The 21,907-nt window shown below is 34.3% G+C and overlaps 1 protein-coding gene across 1 annotated transcript in view; it reads left to right on the top strand.

Annotated features, from left to right (window-relative positions):
• The window catches only part of LOC133200992 (uncharacterized), a 233,657-nt gene that overhangs the window by 190,626 nt on the left and 21,124 nt on the right, over positions 1 to 21,907 (top strand). The window contains exon 7 of the mRNA XM_061336799.1: positions 7,422 to 7,587. Within this exon, the coding sequence (XP_061192783.1) occupies positions 7,422 to 7,587 (166 nt within the window). The remainder of the gene's footprint in view (positions 1 to 7,421; positions 7,588 to 21,907) is intronic.

Here is a 21,907-nt window from a genome sequence, read left to right as displayed (position 1 = left end):
TTCAAATCATGGCCCCTGGGGGGAGGGTGGGGCCACAATAGGTATTACAAGGGGGGAAGTCTGGTAATGAACAGCATGGCCAAAGTTACTCAGGTGAGCGATGTGGCCCATGGGCCTCTTGTTTTTTATGTCAAAACAAAGTATTAGTTTGCATGCATGAACAAAAGGGGGTCTGGGAAGGGGCAAGGGGAAGGATTAATCATTATTTTCAAATGGTGGTGTCTCCATATGAGTGAAAAATTCTCAAGAGGGACGTTTAGCTGCAAACAAACACAATATACATGTACATGTTTATTAGTCAGACATATATATACTTCTGGTCGTCTCTCTAGTTCTACCTTGAATCAGAAATGATGATATAAATATTTTAAGAATGATTAGGAGTTGAAAAGGTTGTGCATCTTAAAATTGATTATTAATTAATTAAGGTCTGTGGTTGAATTAGCTATACAAGTTAAGCTTTATTTTGCTACTCAAAACACCTCGATTAACTTTTTATTATCAAACTGTTTTCTGAAATGTGCAGTTTTTTTCAACATGGATACAAGTCATACTATGGTGACACAGAATACATTTTCAGCTTCTGAAAACAATGCATGAAAAAAAAAACTGCTTTTCAAATAATGTAACTCTTTCCAAGTACTTGTGATTATAAGTTTTTAGCTCACTTGATTTTTTCTGGTTTCTGATAACATTTTGTATGTCATCCATCTGTCTGTCTGTAAACTTTTCACATTTTTGACTTCTTTTCTAGAACCACTTGGCCAACTTCAACCAACCTTGCCATAAAGCAAACTCAGGTAAAGGGAGTTTGTTCAAATGAGGGGCTGTGCCCTTTTTCAAGGGGAGATAATCAAGAATTAGTGAAAATTTGGTGGTATCATTTAAAAAACTTTTTATCAAGAACCACTGCGCCAAAAAAGTTGAAACTTATATGAACTTCCTTTTCATAGACTTAGTGTAGATTCAAATTATGACCCCCTGGGGTAGGGTGGGCCACATTTGGGGATGCAAAGATTTACATAGAAATATGCAGGGGATTTTTTCTTTCATAAATCTTCTTCTCAAGAACAGCAAAGGCATTATTTGCGAAAGGGAGGGGACATTAAATCTCATTCATCTGTCAGTCTGTCTGTCTGTCACAAAAACTTTAACCTTGGTCATAACTTTTGAATGATAAGAGATCAGGCTTTCATATTCACATGTACTTTACCTGTGACAAGACCTTTCCAAATATACTATGAGTTTTGACCCCATGACATTGACCTTGAAATTTGATATTCTTACAGCAATTTAAACATTACTTTAAATTGATTATTTTGAAAGAGGAAAGATAGGGCTTTCATATTATACATGTATATTACCTGTGACAAGACCTTTCTAAATATATCATGACTTTTGACCCTGTGACCTTGATCTTGACCTACTTTTCAAAAGTATTATATTTCCTAATAACTTCTGATTTACATAGAAATATGCAGGGGATTTTTTCTTTCATAAATCTTCTTCTCAAGAACAGCAAGGGCATTATTTGCGAAAGGGAGGGGACATTAAATCTCATTCATCTGTCAGTCTCTCTGTCTGTCACAAAAACTTTAACCTTGGTCATAACTTTTGAATGATAAGAGATCAGGCTTTCATATTTCACATGTACTTTACCTGTGACAAGACCTTTCCAAATATACTATGAGTTTTGACCCCATGACATTGACCTTGAAATTTGACATTCTTACAGCAATTTAAACATTACTTTAAATTGATTATTTTGAAAGAGGAAAGATAGGGCTTTCATATTATACATGTATATTACCTGTGACAAGACCTTTCTAAATATATCATGACTTTTGACTCTGTGACCTTGATCTTGACCTACTTTTCAAAAGTATTATATTTCCTAATAACTTCTGATTGAGAAGAGATAGGACTTTCATGTAATTTGACATGTACATTAAATGTAACAAGATGTTTCCAAGCATACTTTGATTTTTTATCCCTTGACCTTCATGTTTTACTTAATTTTCAAAAATTTCAACTTTGATGATTACTTTTGAATGACATATGATAGGGCGTGCAAAGAACAAGGTTCACTTAGGCCCTTTTTTGGCCCTGTGAATTTCTGAAAAACTGAAACTGCTTAGTTTTAGTTGACAATGCATTAAATTTCATTTAGACTTTTGACGATTGCAAATCTCCCAAAAATGAAGTATTTTTCTGGCTAGTCAATGCATTATGACGTCATGAAATACGTCATTTTCCTCATATCCTGAACAATTCTACAAAAACAGCCATTTTTAGCTCTTCTGAGCCAAAGGCTCAAAGAGCTAATGCTATGGCCATTTGTGCGGTGTGCGTAAACTTTTTAGAATATGGCCATAACTCAAGAACCCCTTGGCCAATTATTGTCAAATTTGTCACAGGGTATCCTTGGCCCAAGAGCTCCCTTTTATACTAAAACTAGTGTTGTGACCCTAAAAAAAGGGGAGATAATTAGGAAAATAGAAACAAAAGTACTGGTTGCTAAAAAATCTTCTTCTCAAGAACCACTGGGCAGATTATCACCAAACTTACACAAAAGGATGAGGATATGTTGTAGATTAGAAATTGTTCAAGGCATCACCCTGGGGCAAAGGGCGTGGTCTCAAGGTCACTTCAAAGTTGACCAAAAATTAAATTTTATTAAAATGTTGATATTTTGCTTACTATAAGGACTAGGATCATCAAATCTTGTCAGATGATGCATTTAAGGATCTCATATCATGTTGACTCAAAAGTAGGTCACGGTGACCTACTTTTTAAATTTTGCGGCCATTTTTTTTCAAAATGATTTAGAGGCATATTTTGAACAATTTAAGGCCTATGATCATCAAACTTTGTCAGTTGATGTATCTTGGTTCCTCGAAGTATGTCAACTAAAAAGTAGGTCACCTTGACCTACTTTTTGAACTTTATGGCTAATTTTTTTCAAAACAATTAAGGTCATTAATTCGAATACCAAGAGGTTTAGAATCATTAAATTTTGTAAGATGATGCATCTTGGGGCCATAAAACATATTTATTGAAAAGTAGGTCACACTGACCTACTTTTCGATCTTTGCAGGCATTCGATTTCTAAGCGTTTTAGAGGCATAATTTGGACATTTTAAGGCCTATGATCATAAAACATCGTAATTTGATGCAACTTGGGTCCTCAAAACTGAAAAGTAGGTCACCGTGACCTACTTTTCAATTTATATGACTATAATTAAATATTTCAGGTACTAATTGTCTTAGAATCATCAAACTTTGTCAGTTGATGCATCTTGGGTCTTCGGAGAAGGTTGACTGAAAAATAGGTCACCATGACCTACTTTTGAAAATTTATGGCTTTAATTAAATATTTCAGGTACTAATTGGCTTAGAATCATCAAACTTTGTCAGTTGATGTATCTTGGGTCTGCAGAGTAGATCGACTAAAAAGTAGGTCACCGTGACCTACTTTTGAAAATTTATGGTTTTAATTAAATATTTCAGGTACTAATTGGCTAAGATTCATCAAACTTTGTCAGTTGATGCATCTTTGGTCCTCGGAGTACAACAACTGAAAATTAGGTCACTGTGACCTACTTTTGAAAATTTATGGCTTTAATTAAATATTTCAGATATCAATTGGCTTAGAATCATCAAACTTTGTCAGTTGATGTATCTTGGGTCCTTGGATTACAACAACTGAAAAGTAGGTCACTTTGACCTACTTATAAAATTTATGGTTTTAATTTTTTTTTAAATATTTAAGGTATTAATTGGCTTAGAATCATCAAACTTGGTTGATGGGTCCTCAGAGAATGACAAGTGATAAGTAAGTCACCATGATCAACTCTCAGGTACTAATTGGCTTACAATCATCTTGGGTTCTCAGAGTGTGAATTGGAATTTCAAGGGTTTATCTAAATATACAGGATACTTAGAGGCTTCAAATAGAAGTGATAGGTTGTACAGTTTATCAGAAGAGCTATTGAAGGCCCTTGGGCCTCTTGTTAAAAGATATTTTTTGATATTTAATATAGAGTGCAATCTATGATCTAAAATATGCAATTATTTACTGATAGAACAGTTTCTGAGGATTACAAAACATGTTTTATTTTTTAGATCAGAGGATGCGCTCATATTATTTTTCTTCTCTGAAAGTACTTAAATGTACCTGTTTTCCTAAAATTCAAGAACATTGCAATTCCATACAGCTTGTTTTCCAAGATCTGGACTTTAAGGAGAAAAATTTTGATAGAAAATGGAAGCACTAAGTCTCTACTTTATCTTGATATTTAAAATGGAACATAAGGTGTTAGTCAATAAATTGGTATATCTACAGGGCCATTTTATGCATAAAGTGAACCTACCTCTTTGACAATATGCCATAAATAATGGGATCCCCCCCCATCCACTAAAACACTGAAAGCAAGGGACCACAATTCTTTGAATTTGCTTGTTATTCATATTGATATGGAAACATCCTCATATAGTGTAGATTCAAGTTTTTTTTTTCAAATCATGACCTCCAGGGGTAGGGTCGGGCCACAATAAGGGATCAAAGATCAAAGTTTTATATAGGAATAAAAGGAAAACAATCATCTAAATGCTTCTTGATTAGACATATTAATATGGAAACATTCTCAAGTAGTGTAGATTCAAGTTTGTACAAATCATGACCCCATGGGTTGGGAAGGGGCCATTTTTTCCTGCCCCTATTTGCCATACACATGAAAATGCAAATTTTGAAACCATTTAGCACATCCACAGGACAAAACCAATCATTTTCTTAATGATTAGGCTAATGCATAAAATATAAGGAAAGTTCTGGGAACCAGGATGTTTTAATATTAAAATACCCACAATTTTTTACCTCCATTTGACCCCCAGGGTGGAAATGAAAATTCCGAAACCTATTGCACATCCATGGGACACCAACAACCATCTCCCAAAAGATGATTAGGCTACTATGTAAAATGTAAGAGGAGTTCAGGTAACCAGGGGCTTTTTGCTTAAAAATTGTCATTTTTCGACCCCCATTTGAACCTTAGGGTGAAAATGATAATTCCGAAAACTTATTGCACATCTACAGGACACCACAAACCATCTCACAAAAGATGATAAGGTTACTGTGTAAAATGTAAGAGGAGTTCAGGGAACCAGGGGCTTTTTGCTTAAAAATTGTCATTTTTCGACCCCCATTTGAACCCTAGGGTGAAAACGATAATTCCGAAAACTTATTGCACATCTACAGGACACCACAAACCATCTCACAAAAGATGATAAGGTTACTGTGTAAAATGTAAGAGGAGTTCAGGGAACCAGGGGCTTTTTGCATAAAAAACATCATTTTTTGACCTCCATTTGAACCCTAGGGTGAAAATAAAAATTCCAAAACCTTACTGCACATCTACAGGACACCACCAACCATCTCCCAAAAGATGATAAGGCTGCTGTGTAAAATGTAAGAGGAGTTCAGGGAACTAGGGGCTTTTGCATAAAAAACGTCATTTTTTGACCCCCAGGGTGAAAATGAAAATTCCAAAACCTTACTGCACATCTACATGACACCACCAACCATCTCCCAAAAGATGATTAGGCTACTGTGTAAAATGTAAGAGGAGTGCAGGGAACCAGGGGGCTTTTTGCATTAAAAAACCGTCATTTTTTGACCCCCATTTGAACCCCAGGGTGAGTAACAACAATATACCTGAACTTTCTTTAGAAAGTGCAGGTATAAAAAATCTGGATTGGGGTGGGTGGGTGGGAGTACCTCTCCAAGATCCTCCCCTGCACCCCTCTTTCCAGAAAACTGACAACAACCCTGAGATTCCCCATAAAATTATTGCTCGGTGTTACGTGTCTTCGATTGATTGATGAAATGCCCAGCCTACTCCATATATTAATGAGACACAACTGAAACCCAACTTGGACAACCGCAACATTCCAGACTTAACACCCATGAGTAGGCAATTTTAATTACCTTTAATAAAACTATAGGGCTTGTTTATAATGTGAATTTCCATAAGTATTGTACCACACAGACAACAAAGTAATGGATACATGTAAAATAGTTCAGCTTTGAATATTAAAGGGGTTGGAAAAAGAGGCCACAGCAATAAGCTTAAGTGAAAACATCATTTGTCATTATAGCATGCTTTCAGCTGAAGTAATAATTGTGAATTCATGTTATGGAGTTTTTGTTCCCCGCTTTCACTGAAAGTGGGAGATATTAATTCGGGTCCGTCTGTCTGTCCATCCGTCGGTCTGTATTTCTTACATTTTTGTTTCCGCACAATATCTTGAGAATCCTTTGAGCTTTCACAATGAAATTTTGCATGGCAACTCCCTATGACCTAAAGAAGAACCCTATTGATTTTGAGGTCAAAAGGTCAAGGTCATAAATTCTGTCTGTTTTAACACTTTCGTTTCCCCATGGTATCTCGAGAATCCTTTGAGCTTTTGCAATGAAATTTTACGTAACAACTCCCTGTGGCCTATAGGAGATCCCTATTGATTTTGAGGTCAAAGTTCAAGGTCGTAAATTCATACATTCCATCTGTGTGTAACATTTTCGTTTCTGGGCGATACCTCAAGAAGCTTTTGAGCTTTTGCAATGACATTTTATACCATAACTCCCTAGGGCATGTCTCGCCCCTCTCAAAGTGTCCTGCCCCATTTTTTCTTTTTTATTTTTTACTGTATTTAAAGTCACTTGGCACTATTTTTAGTACAGGGGCATGTGGAGAGTTATTACATATAATACAGGTGTCTGCGGACTTTATATTCTCATTACATCTATTAGAACTGTTTAGTAAAGGCTAAATTAGACACCATGTATTGTGTAAAATTTTGACAATATCGAACTTGAATATATACATTATATGTGACTAATGTTTGCATTTAATTTGCTGTATAAATATGTGCATCAGTGGTCTTAGCATGTGAGAGGCCCCAGGTTCAAATCCCGGTCAATCCTTTTTTTTTTTTGGAATTTTTTTTTTTTGGATTTACTATATAAATGATAGTATTCAGCTTGTGAAATGAAAAAGTTATGACGTCTGGCTTGTACAAACTCATAAAATCATTATTACAGTGTGATAAATATTCTGTACAAAAAGAATCTTCTATGCACATATTAAAGAATAAGCAATCAAATCTTTATATCCATATTGGCATTTTTTATTTGCTTCAATATACATGTATACATTTAATAATTCTACAAATCAAGGGGGGATCCCCCCCCCCCAAACTGCACATGCTCTTCTTTTTTCCCTAAGTGGGGGACACAAATTCTCTAAATTAGCTTGTCAAGTTTAACATGTGAACTATTACTTACTCTTTTAAAAGAGAGATTGAAGTATCCTCATTCTATTATTTATCAAATATTAAGTTAATAAATTTAATATCTAACTCAGGGACTGACAGACTTAGTGGTAGCCAGTGAGATGAAACTGCAGTGTGTACAGAAGACAATTCAGAAAAAACAGAAACTTCTGAAAAATAAATTGAATAGCAGGAGGGAGTCCAAAATCATTGATCAGACAGAAAGGGACAGTGGACCAGGACACACAAGGATGAAATGTTTGTTATTTTATATAAACTTTGGGTATTTCAATTTTGTACTAAAGTGACAAACTTACTTTTCTTTTACTAAAGGAAAAGTAACAATAAAGGGTCAACTATGATCAGTATGAAAAATGACATTAATTTTTAGTTTGTTTCTTACAAAACATAACATACAGAAGATGAAGAGTCATTTGCTATCTTACAGAAGCACATTTAGGACATATCAGAAATTAATTTTGGATTCGATATAATGAATTTTTGAAAAACAAATTTAATTAGGGCCCCGCAAGGATTTGTGGATGCCCTATAGTAATCACTCTGTCTGTCTGTCTGTCATTCTTCCATCCACAAATTTTCTGTTTTTTCTCATAACTTTTTTTACAGTTCATCAAATAAGTTCAAATTTGGTATGTTGATTGAAAAGGCAGTAAGACATATTTTGATGCTAAGTTTAGTTCTCTGTCTCATCCAGTTTGGAGCTTGGATGGTGAGGTAGATTCAGAATGAATGCCAGGGCAAAGAGAGATAACTCTTGAGAATGTTCCTATTGTAAACTATGAAAGCTGCAACTAGTCCTGTGGGATTAGTTAACTTTCCTCTTGAAGAAAATCCAAAGCATTGTCTGTTTCTGTCATATTGAGATTAATTAACACCTCTGAAGTTTGTTTTGAAGTTAAGGTCAATTCTGAATTATGTTTACATTCTCTGAAATGTGGATTTAAATAATGTTCATAAAATCACAAGGGGTTATGATTTTATTGAATTCTAAAATCAAGACATGCATAAAGATATCTTTCTTTTTAGCTCTTCTGAGCCAAAGGCTCAAAGATCTAATGCTATGGCCATTTGTGCGGTGTGCGTAAACTTTTTAGAATATGGGCCATAACTCAAGAACCCCTTGGCCAATTATTGTCAAATTTGTCACAGGGTATCCTTGGCCCAAGGGCTCCCTTTTATACTAAAACTAGTGTTGTGGCCCTAAAAAAAGGGGAGATAATTAGGGAAATAGAAACAAAAGTACTGGTTGCTAAAAAATCTTCTTCTCAAGAACCACTGGGCAGATTATCACCAAACTTACACAAAAGGATGAGGATATGTTGTAGATTAAAAATTGTTCAAGGCATCACCCTGGGGCAAAGGGCGTGGTCTCAAGGTCACTTCAAAGTTGACCAAAAATTGAATTTTATTAAAATGTGAATATTTTGCTTACTATAAGGACTAGGATCATCAAATCTTGTCAGTTGATGCATCTAAGGATCTCATATCATGTTGACTCAAAAGTAGGTCATGGTGACCTACTTTTTAAATTTTGCAGCCATTCTTTTTCAAAATGATTTAGAGGCATATTTTGAACAATTTAAGGTCTATGTTCATCAAACTATCTTGGGTCCTCAAAGTACGTCAACTAAAAAGTAGGTCACCTTGACCTACTTTTTGAACTTTATAGCTAATCTTTTTCAAAACAATTAAGGTCATTAATTCGAATACCGAGAGGTTTAGAATCATTAAATCTTGTAAGATGATGCATCCTGGGGCCATAAAACAATTTTTATTAAAAAAAAAAGGTCACAGTGACCTACTTTTTGAACTTTGCAGGCATTCGATTTCAAAGTGTTTTAGAGGCATAATTTGGACATTTTAAGGCCTATGATCATAAAACATCGTAAGTTGATGCATCTTGGGTCCTCAAAAAAGGTCACCTGAAAAGTAGGTCACCGTGACCTACTTTTCAATTTATATGACTATAATTAGATATTTCAGGTACTAATTGGCTTAGAATCATCAAACTTTGTCAGTTGATGCATCTTGGGTCTTCGGAGTAGGTCGACTAAAAAGTAGGTCACCGTGACCTACTTTTTGAAAATTTATGGCTTTAATTAAATATTTCAGGTACTAATTGGCTTAGAATCATCAAACTTTGTCAGTTGATGCATCTTGGGACTTCAGAGTACAGCAACTGAAAAGTAGGTCACTGTGACCTACTTTTGAAAATTTATGGGTTTAATTAAATATTTCGGGTACTAATTGGCTTAGATTCATCAAACTTTGTCAGTTGATGCATCTTGGGTATTCGGAGTACAACAACTGAAAAGTAGGTCATGGTGACCTAATTTTGAAAATTTATGGCTTTAATTAAATATTTTGGGTACTTATTGGCTTAGAATCATCAAACTTTGACAGTTGATGTATCTTGGGTCCTTGGAGTAGGTTGACTGAAAAGTAGGTTACTGTGACCTACTTTTGAAAATTTATGGCTTTAATTAAATATTTGGGTACTAATTGGCTTAGAATCATCAGACGATCAGTCGATGTATCTGGGGTCCTCGGAGTACAACAACTGAAAAGTTGTTCACCTTGACCTGCTTATAAAATTTTATGGTTATAATTTTAAAAAATGTTTTAGGTATAGATTGGCTTAGAATCATCAAACTTAGTTGATGGGTCCTCAGAGAATGACAAGTGATAAGTAGGTCACCATGACCAACTCTCAGGTACTAATTGGCTTAGAATCATCTTGGGTTCTCAGAGTGTGAATTGGAATTTCAAGGGTTTATCTAAATATACAGGATACTTAGAGTCTTCAAATAGAAATGATAAGTTGTACAGTTTATCAGAAGAGTGATTCAAGGCCCTTGGGCCTCTTGTTGTTTTTTATTTTAATTTTTGCTTCCTTATGCAAATTCAAGAATGCAATTGATTTTAACAGGTAGTCCGATAATAACCTCATTTTATCATTACTGAAAAAGTTCTCATTGTAAACTTAGAAGAAAAGGGTGAGAGAGCAGTACAATTAACCCCCTGGCATTAATTATCTTGCCACAGAAAATTTTAGAGGCTTAGGCCATACCAATTTGCAATATAGTTTGTTGGATTCGCCAATTCTATTTGTAACAAATTCAAATTATAATATTTTTTTTAAAAACATGTCTGCCCTTGCGTCCAAAAATATCCTAGTACATTTTTTTTTCTCGACTTTTTACACCGAACACACAAAAGACTTCAGAATATGTGGTTGAGGAATGACAGAAGCACAGGATTGAGAAAGTTTGTACTTCCTAATTTATATTGTGTAACAATGTGTGAAGTTTTTCACAATGCCTGTCTACTCTATATATGTACGAAACGTCAATAGTTGAAAAAAGTAGATGTGAATTTTTTTGTTATATGCAATCGAACTAGAAGCCAAGGAAACTTTTGAAGCGCTGTTCGATGTTACTATAAACAGACCATCGAAAAGTCCACGAAAGGTTTGGTGAATATTGATGATGTTTGCTCTATCAAAATAAAAAAAATTTAAGAGCGACATAATTGAGATTTCAAGACTGGACATGTCCCAAGGAATTTGCACAGAACTGAACAGAATGTTTGTAAAAATGAAACAAGACCACAGAATTTAATTAATGATTTGATAGAATGGGCAACAAATTGGAGAGGAAATTCTTCAAAAAGACCTTATTTAATGTAGCAAAACATTACTCGTTATGAAAATAAAGTCTTTGAAACCTTTGGAACTTTTTACGTTACCTGAGCCACTCAGGTGACCTATTGCTATCTGTTTTCGTCCGTCGGCGTCCGTCGTGCGTCGTCCGTCGGTCATAAACTTTTGAACATTTTCAGCTTCTTCTCTTGAACCACTGAACCAATTTCAACCAAATTTGGCATATAGCATCTATGGGTGAAGGGGAACAAAAATTGTGAATTTCATGGTCCCTGCCCCCCTGGGGCCTGAGGGCTGGGGCTAAAACCACCAAAATTAATGCAGTCTTTAAAAATCTTCTTCCTTACTCCTGGACATCAAGCAGTCAAACTGTTGGCATGATTGTAATAAGCATTGAGCCCTCTACCAAAATTGTGAAATTCATGGCCCCAGGGTCAGGGGTTCTGGTGCTAGGGTGGGGCTATATAGATCATATAGTGAAAGTGCATTATTCCTTTGAAAATCTTCTTCTCTGCTCCTGGGTATTAAATAAAGTAACTAAGTACATAGTTATGATGGGCAAGAGTGCCTCTTCAAAAATTGTGAATTTCATGACCCCAGGGTCAGGGGTTCTGGTGTTAGGGCGGGGCTGTATTGATTATATAGTGAAAATGGATTAATTCATTGAAAATCTTCTTCTTTGCTCCTGGGTATTAAATAAATAGCTAAGTACATGGTTATGATGAGCAAGAGTGCCTCTTCCAGAATTGTGAATTTCCTGGCCCTAGGGTCAGGGGTTCTGGTGTTAGGGTGGGGCTCTATTGATTATATAGTGAAAATGCATTAATTCTTTGAAAATCTTGTTCTCTGCTCATGGGTATTAAATAAAGTAACTAAGAACATAGTTATGATGAGCAAGAGTGCCTCTTCCAAAATTGTGAATTTCATGGCCCCTGGGTCAGGGGTTCTGGTGTTAGGGTGGGGCTCTTTTGACTATATAGTGAAAATGCATTAATTCATTGAAAATCTTCTCTGCTCCTGGGTATTAAATAAAGTAACTAAGTACATAGTTATGATGAGCAGGAGTGCCTTTTCAGAAATTGTGAAATTGATGGCCCCAGGGTGAGGGGTTCAGGTGTTAGGGTTGGGCTCTATTGATTATATAGTAAAATTGCATTAATTCTTTGAAAATCTTCTTTTCTGCTCCTGGATATTAAATAAACTAAGTTCATAGTTATGATGGGCATGGTTGCCGCTTCCAAAATTGTGAATTTCCTGGCCCCAGGATCAGGGGTTCTGGTGTTAGGGCGGGGCTGTATTGATTATATAGGGAAAATGCATAATTTCTTTCCAAATCTTCTTCTCTGCTCCTGGGTATTATTCAAACTAAGGAAGTGCATGGTTATGATAAGGAAGAATACCTCTTCCAAAATTGTGAAATTCATGGCCACTGGGTCAGGGGTTCTGGTGAAGAGGGGTGGGGGTTGGGACTCTAATTGATTATATAGTGAAAATGCATAATTTCTTTCAAAAATTTTTTTCTACTACTGCTTATAAAGCAAAGAAACAAGTATAAAGTTATGATGAGCAAGGGTTCTTCTTCCAGAATTGTGAGTTTATGGCCCCTGGGTCAGATGTTCTGGTATAAGGGTGGGGCTTTATTTATTTAATAATATAGTGAAAATGTATTTCTTTGAAAATCCTCTATGCTTCTGGGCATATTCGAGGCAAACATAGTAAAAGTTTTAATATGCAAAGGTATTTTTACCAGAATTTTGAACACCTGGACCATTTAGTCAAGTGTTCTGGTCCTGGCCAGGGCTCTATTAACTTGTATTCTGCTGAGCAAAGTTATTCCCCTTTGCCATTCACCTCTCATAATTAATCACTGTAAACAATGTATTTGAAAGGTTAATAGAATAAAAGAATTATGCAAGAAAATTTATACAAAAAGTACTTTCATAGTTTTAATGATCAGGTAGACTTGGAAATAATAGATGAATAAAAACAAAAAGACAAAAATAACTTATCTTTTTAAATGTTCTTCAAAGGCCAAGAGAGGCCAATGTGAGAAGTAATAATATGGGTTAAAAATAGACATTTTGTTAATAGTCTGCATGGTAATAGTGATAAATGGGGGACAGATAGATACTAGATCAATTATTTTGTTTATGCTAATCATACTATTTTTCTTGCTTTTGGGCAAAAAAGCTTCATTTATCAGTTTATGGATCCTCTTAATTGTTGTATTGTACTCAGGTGACCGTTAAGGCCCTTGGGCCTCTTGTTACTTATTGAAAACAATGTCAGAAAAGTTAAAAATCATAAGTTCATGTGGTACCGTAAATCTGGAAATTTTTACGTCGATTTATTTTTGCAAATCTGGGTCAAAAAGCTGTTGATTAATTTTTACGTTTCAAAATTTTGCAAATTGGCATTGGTGTTCAATTGAAAAGCGCTTAAAATTTTCAAAACAGTTTATACGTAACGCATGTACATACAATAAATCACGCATGTACTCGTACGTATACAATATTAAGCGATGTCAACGTTCAATAATCAGATTAAAAATTAGGCATATATACGAGGGTTGTTAGAAAAGTTCGCGGACAAGTTCTATTGTGAGCGCGCTATTTCCATGAAACCGGTTAAACTCTCCAGATAAAAACTTTACCTATTTTCCAATAAATATACAAAGATTTGTTGTTTTCCGGTGATCCTTAAAAAATATACAGCTATATTATTTTGATAAAACATGCTTCACGGAGCATGCTACTTTTTCGCACGTATACATTACATAGACTTTTTATTGAAATTAAAAATTGCACAGTTGTAGCGCAGAAAGAATTATGATACAGGGTGTTTCATAATATATGTTACATTTTTAAATCTAATTATTTTTCTTACCTATCATATTTCTATTACAAACTATATATCATTTTTTACATCAAATCCTGCATTTTTATTCCATGTGAAAAAGTCAAGGAAATCATGGTAATACAATGATTAATTGTGACATAAACGCCGATGTCATAATTTGAATATTTTTCGAAATGGACTTAACTTATCAACATATTGCTGAATTGTAAAGCTGTTTTTTTTTTCAATACATGTTGCCAATATTCATTCAGAAGTTGATTAAGGAAATCTTCCAAAAAAATGAAGCTCTTTAGGATGCTTATCAGAAGGCTAGACAAGGTTAAAGGACAGGGACGGGTAATATGCGATAAATGACACAATAACTCCAGAAAGCCTAAGGACTTCAAGAACCGAAGATTTAATTGGTGAAGTGGAGACTCTTAGATAGTTTAGCAAACTCCTGAGAAAACTGTCAGATGGATGTTTTCAGAAATTGATGCTGTCAATATCAGCATTTCCATCATATATTGAACTTTGAAATATGATATGAAGTTATCAGGGTACAATTTTCAATAATGCAATACCCGAAGTAAAGAGTTTGCTCTCTGCATTCTCCATTCTCAATCTTTGGGCTTTTTACTGTGGGGGGTCTTTAGGAACAGGGTCTACAATCCTAGACAACAGATACTGAATGAGCTCAAAAGAAACAAACCTTCAAATGAAGAGTGTCTAAGCAAAAATTTGTGACAAGGTTATACAAATTTCGAGAAGCAACTTTCATTTGTAGGTGTAATAGTGGAGGTCATTAAGAACATGTAACGTGGACTTTTGACGTTTTGAAATTCAACGTAACAAAAATGACGTAATTTAGAAATTTCACTAATTTTCATTAATGTTTGAGATTTCGTCCAGTTTTTAATATTTTAGTTGGTAATTGTACATAATGAATCTTATGGATATATGCATTATGGATATATGCATCAAGTTGATAAAAATACTTGTGTGTATCTTTTCCTTGTGTTTGTTAAATAGAAGATTCAAAATGTAACATATATTATGAAACACCCTGTATTTTACCTGTCGCTACAGTATTAATGAAATGTCACTTGCCGAAATTTTGAATTAAATTGGAGGTTGTATGACTGTTTTATAGCCATTTACAAATAATCAACGCGTAAAAACAAAGCCAAGAATGGGAACGTCATTGAACGTCATGGAGCACCGAGCTACTAAAAAATTATGTTTGCAGACAGGAAAATGTCTAAAAATAGACTAAATGCTTCTAGATGTTGCTGAAAATTGCCTACATGTACAAAGGACAAAAGTATTCAAATGGTAGTAGCTTTTTAAGAATGGAAGGATTAACATTTTTAATGATCAACTCCATCGATACCTCAATACCCCACTTATCGCATGGATGTTGCCGCCTATGGATTTTGCATTGTTTCCATATCTGATCTCTTAACTGCGTGGACATTTATTTTAAGATCTCACTAATATCCGAAACAGCACTAAAGACTTTATAGAAGAAAAGTAACATGTCTTGATATAGATATTTAATTTTTAAGTAGAAAAAAGACGAGAAAAGTCGAAAGAAATTAAAGATATTTAGAACTATGAAAAAGCTTAATGGGTTTGAAATCTGTTTGTCACGTCACTTAACGTCAAGTGATTGCTCCATGAATCCTATGACCGCATAGTAAAAATTGTTGTAAATTTTCAACATTTTAGTAAATGGACCTGATTTTTTACATACTATTAAACAAAAGATAGGAATTTAATCAGACATAAGTCATACTTCACAGTACACAATAGATTTTCCGTAAATCAATGTGTCCGCGAACTTTTTTAACAACCCTCGTACATACAATAAATTACGCATGTACATACAATATTAAACGATTGCAACATTCAATAATCAGATAAAAATATTAAAAGCAATAAAACATCTAAACTGTTTAAAGTTGTCATAACATTTTATTAAATCACACATGTACATAAAATGATGTCAGCTTTAACTAACCTTCAGATAAAAACATTCTCTACCGGGTATAAGAAGAGAAATAACGTCTAATTAATATTGAATTACATAATATATATAAAACTGGCCTCTCTTTCTTGGAGAAATAATTGAAAAGAGACATGAATGTAGTAAAGACACTTTCTATGCACGGATTATCACGGGTAATTCGCTTAGTATAAACAGGTTTCTTAAATTGGTTACTGCTTATGAACACCTGTTCACTGGGTTAAAAAAATAGCCACCAGCTGTCAGCAAACTTTTTGTTTACATTTTTTGTTGTTGATTTATTTTTAAGAAAAATATTTTTGCGAATGCAATGCACACGCAAATTTGCTAAAAATTTATCTACAGTAAAAATTTCCAGATTTACGGTATACAGTGATATCCAATAATTTCAAGTCTTTATTTTTTAAGTGCTTGTTCTTTGAAGTCAAGCTTTATTCATTAAAAAAAATTTATATGACTTGTATTCGCTCGTCTCATAATTTTTAACCCCAAAATGAAAAATAATATTTGTAAAATTATTTCACCCTCTCACCTCAGTTTTTTATTTTTGAAAATCTGAAGAACTATTTTACAAATTGGTGTGGCCTTATCTTTATTTGTCACTTTAAGATAAATTAACACCTTTGTCTACAACTGATGTTTGTTTTGAAGTGAAGGTCAAGCCGGGTGATATTTGCATTCACTGAAGGCTGGCATTTTATAAAACACATGCTTTATTCTTATTTAAACATATGTAAATTTAATCGATTTATTATGTTCCCCAAACGAAGTTTGGGAACATATTGTTTTTACTCTGTTTCTTCTTATTATTATTAAGGTCTTCCGACTTCCTTCGGAAGACCTTATTGTTTTCCGTCTGTTTTCTATTATTATTATTATTCTTTTTTTCATAGTACAGGCCATATCTCAGCTATGTGTGGTTCAATTTGAAAGATTTTTGCAGGAAAGATACATCATGAATATATCTCCAGGGATGTCCCTCACTTTTTTGAAATTCACTTCCGTTCGCGATTTTTGGGGAAAATTGTATTTTTTGAATGGAATTTTGTCTGTTAATTTTCTCGAGAACTGCTAAAGATATGAAATTGAAACTCACTGACTTGATAGAACATCAAATTGAGATATGGTGATCGACCTTTATTTTTCGTCATTCATACATCCGGTCGCGAATGGAAGTGAATTCAAAAATGTTAAATTTGCAACTTTTTTGTTTTTCAATATTTTTCTTTGAAATTTACAGGGTTAATAGAGAGTCTTCTAAGAATTCTATGTATGTTTTCATCATTTTGATTGATGCATTTATTGCAAAGATATGACAGATCCAAACTTTCTCGTATGTTGCAGGTACGAATCCTGCAGGGGCGGGAGATTGCTTCTCTCTTTTTTCAGTTGCAAATAATATTTTTCTCCATGAAGACAAGTATGATAGTTTTTGCTTATTTTTTAAAGGTTTGTTAAGAGAGATTCTACAGAAATCCTCTAATAATTGTGATCTATGTTGAAAGAATGTGTTACATAACGCAAACAAAAAATACCTTCAATAAAGAATTAAATGAAGTGAGATAGCATAGTGTTCTGGAGAAAAGTTCGATCGGAAGAGTACTTGTTGCCCTAGCAACAAGAAAAGCATCTAGTTCTTATTATTATTATTAAGGTTTTCTGTCTTCACGGACCGTTCACGGTAGCTCAGTCGGTAGAGCGCTCACTCCATGATCGGGAGGTCGTGAGTTCGAATCTCGGCCGCGACTGACCTAAGTCGATAAAAAATGGGTAGCAACTGTTCCTTCGCCATGCGCTCGGCACTTTGAAGTGAAAGTTGCGGGTCCTTCGGATGAGACCTTAAAAACCGAGGCCCCGTGTCACGACAAGCGTTGGCACGATAAAGATCCCTCACTGCTCAATGGCCCTGAGTGCCGAGTAAAGGTCAAAATTTGAAGCCCTTCACCGGTATATGGTGACGTCTCTATATGAGTGAAAAATTCTCCAATGGGACGTTAAACAACATACAATCAATCTGTCTTCACGGAAGACCTTATAGTGATTCTACTGTTTCTTATTAAGGTCTTCCGTCTTCACGGAAGACCTTATTGTGATTCTACTGTTTCTTATTAAGGTCTTCCGTTTCAGACGGAAGACCTTATAGTGATTGTACGGTTTATTATTATTATCATTTTTTTTCCCCCTTTTCGTGTCCCCCTCGATTTCTCAGAGATGACTGGACGGATTTTCTTGAAATTTTCAGGGATAATAGAAAATGAAAATACCCCCAGGCGTTTTTTTCATTTTTTCAAAATTCACTTCCGGTCGTCAGATATGTCCGATTTCCGTCTTTTTCAAAAATATTTTGTCCCAGTCATATCTCAGAAACGGTAAGAGATTAAGACACCAAACTCTAATGGTTAAAAGATCTTGAGGAGTAGGCAAAACCATTTGGGTTAAGAGCGTCAGCCATCACTTCCGGTCGTCACAGGAAGTGATAATAGAAATCGAAAATTTCAACTTTTCTTTTTTGAATCTTTTTTTGCATCACGTCATTGCATTTTATTTGTAGTTTCGAAATATGTCAGTCCCATCGGAAACAAAAACGACAACTTCCGGTTATAAGAGAAAAACTACATAATTTGGGTATTTTTCTTTCCCATAAATATTTTTTATAGATGACGTATTTGAACTGATTTTTGCTTATGTTATTAAGACTGCAAATGTCTAGAGTAACCTCAAAAATCTTTGTAAAATTCACTTCCGGTCGCGCGTTTAGGTGTCCGTAAAATGAGAAATTGTCGGAGTGAGATCTCAGAAACGGTAAGAGATTTTGACACCAAACTTTTATGAGTAATAGACCTTGAGGAGTAAACAAAATCATTTGGGTTAAGAGCGTCAGTCGTTACTTCCGGTCGTCACAGGAAGTGATCAAAAAAATCGAAAATTTCAACTATTCTCTTTTGGAATAAGACTTGCATCATATAATTGTATCTTTTTCACAGTTTTGATATGTGTTGGCCCCACCCGAAACAAAAAACAACAACTTCCGGTTATAAAAGAAAAACTACATCATAGGGTTTTTGGATTTTCCCATACATATCGCTTATAGATAGAGTTCTTTAAATGATTTTTATATATGTTTTTGAGACTGCAGATGTCTAAATTGACGTCAAACATCTTAGTATAATTCACTTCCGGTTGCGTATTTTCCTGCCCTCAAATTGAGATTTTATTCACCTAATTGCTCAGCACCAGTAAACGACTGAAGTCTAAAACTTTCAGGACTGATAGTCAGTCACCAGTTTTTCTACATCATGTGAAAATCGTACGTTGCCGTCAGTTTCCGTTGTGACAGGAAGCGGTGCAAAAAAAGTGAATTTTCCAAGTTTTGTTTTCTTTTTACAGAAATGTTTGGCTAATGCAGATGTTAGATAGACTAAAACCATGCAAATCATTTTCACTGGAAGTGCCGGCCTAAAAACCGGACGTTGTTTCAAACATGAGTAGTTTTTCATGGAAACTTTTAGGGATGATCAGTTGTGAATAATTTAGGTGTAGAATGAACATTTTATTTGTTTGGAGTAATTTCAGTCTTGATGAAGTAAAAAAAACATAGAAAGTAAATTTATTTCCGGGATTTTCTCATGACCTTGACCTTTGATCTTAACCTTTGACTTTGACCTTCAACTTTGATGACCTTGACCTTTGACCAAAAGGTCAGAATCAATAATTAATTTACTGCTCTTTCTCCTCTCCCCTTCCCCAAAAAAATCAAAAAAAAAAAAAAAAAAAAAAAAAAATCAGAGTAATATCAGCCTAGAATATTTCTCTAGAACTCATACAACACCTCGGATCGACATAAAATTTCGGGGTTTTGCAGAAGATACCTGAAAGAAAGTTTCCTGAAAATTTGACGGTGAATCTCTGAAGTATATTGAAATTATGAATGTTAACGGCAAACACTACATCTTTTTTCGTATCTGAAATTTAGGTGCCGATGAACATAAAAATTAATTAAAGCTTTTCTCGGTTATTTCTTCAACTGTTATGAATAGCACTCGATTCTTTTGATATGATATGATATTTTAACACCAAGTATTCTTGCTTTCTCTAGTATGTGGAATTTATTTCAATTTTATTTAGAATTAATATTAATCGAATGAATGTCGAAAACAGCGATTTTTTCCTAGCAAATAAATTTTCACGCTCTCATTGACACATTTTTCTTTCTAAAATGCATATCTGAAATTTTGCTTCATGCTACTTACATTTAATTCAGTCCACACAGAGATGCTTATTTTAATCTTACCTATTATTTCAGGATATTCAGTCACATCCGAACCCGATCCGACATTTTCATATATTTGTAAACAAAGTCTCGACACTGCAGTTCTAATGCATCATAGGCTCTGAATGATTAATTCAATGCATTCCAAATATAGACAAACTCAAATAATTTTTTTAAACCGACAATCTGCATTTGCATTATACATCAATCGTGTTTCTCAATCTATTCAATTCTGATTACTACATTCCATAACAAACAAAAGAACACGTGCTCTTATTTCTATTTATTCCTAAACAATTAATTTACTACTTCCATTTTCATCGCAATGCGTGGTCTAGTGGTTAGCGCGCCTGCCTTACAAACCTAAGGTTTTGAGTTCGATCCCTGCTGGAAGAACATTTTTATTTTTTCATTTTCAGCTTTTTTTTAAACCAGTTGACAAAAGAATAAAGAAAACGGAAGACCTGTTATTGCCTAGGCAATAAGTATCTAGTTATTATTATTATTCTTATTTTTTAGACAAATTTTGTGCACGCAATATCGCGAGAGCTATTCAGTGGTTTTTCTTCAAACTTTCAGGATAATGCGTATAAAATGCCATTGTTACATTTGAAAGAGTTTTGGAGAAATTCGCTTTCGGTTCCAAATTATGGACATTTTTCTTATTTTAAAATGAAATTTTATCCGTGCAAGATCTAAAGAATGGCTAAAGATATGATCTGGAGACTTAATGGAGAGCATAGAACATGACTTCTAGATGTATGGGTTTGCCTTTTCGTGCATCATGAGTATTTCCAGTCGCTACCGGAAGTGAATTTAAAAGTCAATTTTTTCAACTTTAACGTTTTTCAATATTTTTCTTTGATTTTAGTAGGGGTAATAGAGACTCTTATCGTAATGCTTAATATATAATTTATTTTTAAAATTGTCCACCAGAAGACATTTTAAAAATAGATTTTTTAGACAAATTTTGTGCACACAATATCTCAAGAATTATTCAATGGTTTTTCATCAAACCTTCAGGGATATTGCGCTATATAATGCCATTGTTACATTTGAAAATGAAATTTTATCCGCGCAGAATGTATAGAAACGGCCAAAGATATGAACTGGAGAATTGCTGGAGAGCATAGAACTTGACTTCTAGATATGCGGGTTTGCTTTTTTGAGCATCGTGAGTACTTCTGGTCGTTACCGGAAGCGAATTAAAAAAGTCAATAATAATCCTTAATAGATGCAAGTTACTGAACATAATAGGTATCAGATTCCTTGAGCGTTGTATGGCGAGACGTGTTTTGTTGCGAAACATTCCAGTCTTTTCATTAATCTGTTACTAATTGAATAGTCCACTTTGGGGGTAAAGGGGAATATAAAATATGTAGGAAAACTTAACGCTGCCTTTATGTTACTTGCCCATATACGATATGTTATATGTGCAGTGTGATAAATATACATTCTAAGGCTCGAAAATCAGGCTATAACAACATATTTCTTCTAAATTTCATTGAAGCTATCATGTACACTTATTCAATTGAAGACACATTCCAAAGAAAAGGAGCGAAGATTTACATTTGGCGTGAAATAATGTATCGTGACCCACCTTTCACAAATGGTCTGATGCAGTAGTGTAGGAGCACAGAAAAAGATTACACGGACATGTCTGTATTTGGAATTGCATAGAATAGAAAGTTGAATGCATAAAGAATAAAGGAAGTAAACACAATAGTTTTTTTTTTTTTTTTTAAAGTTTTTATCAGTA

The sequence above is a fragment of the Saccostrea echinata genome, unplaced genomic scaffold, assembly GCF_033153115.1.
Source record: "Saccostrea echinata isolate AGI-Se365-2 ecotype Australia unplaced genomic scaffold, CSIRO_AGI_Sech_v1 ptg000042l, whole genome shotgun sequence".
NCBI classification, from domain to species: Eukaryota; Metazoa; Mollusca; class Bivalvia; order Ostreida; family Ostreidae; genus Saccostrea; species Saccostrea echinata.
This window is presented reverse-complemented; position numbering and strand designations above follow the sequence as displayed.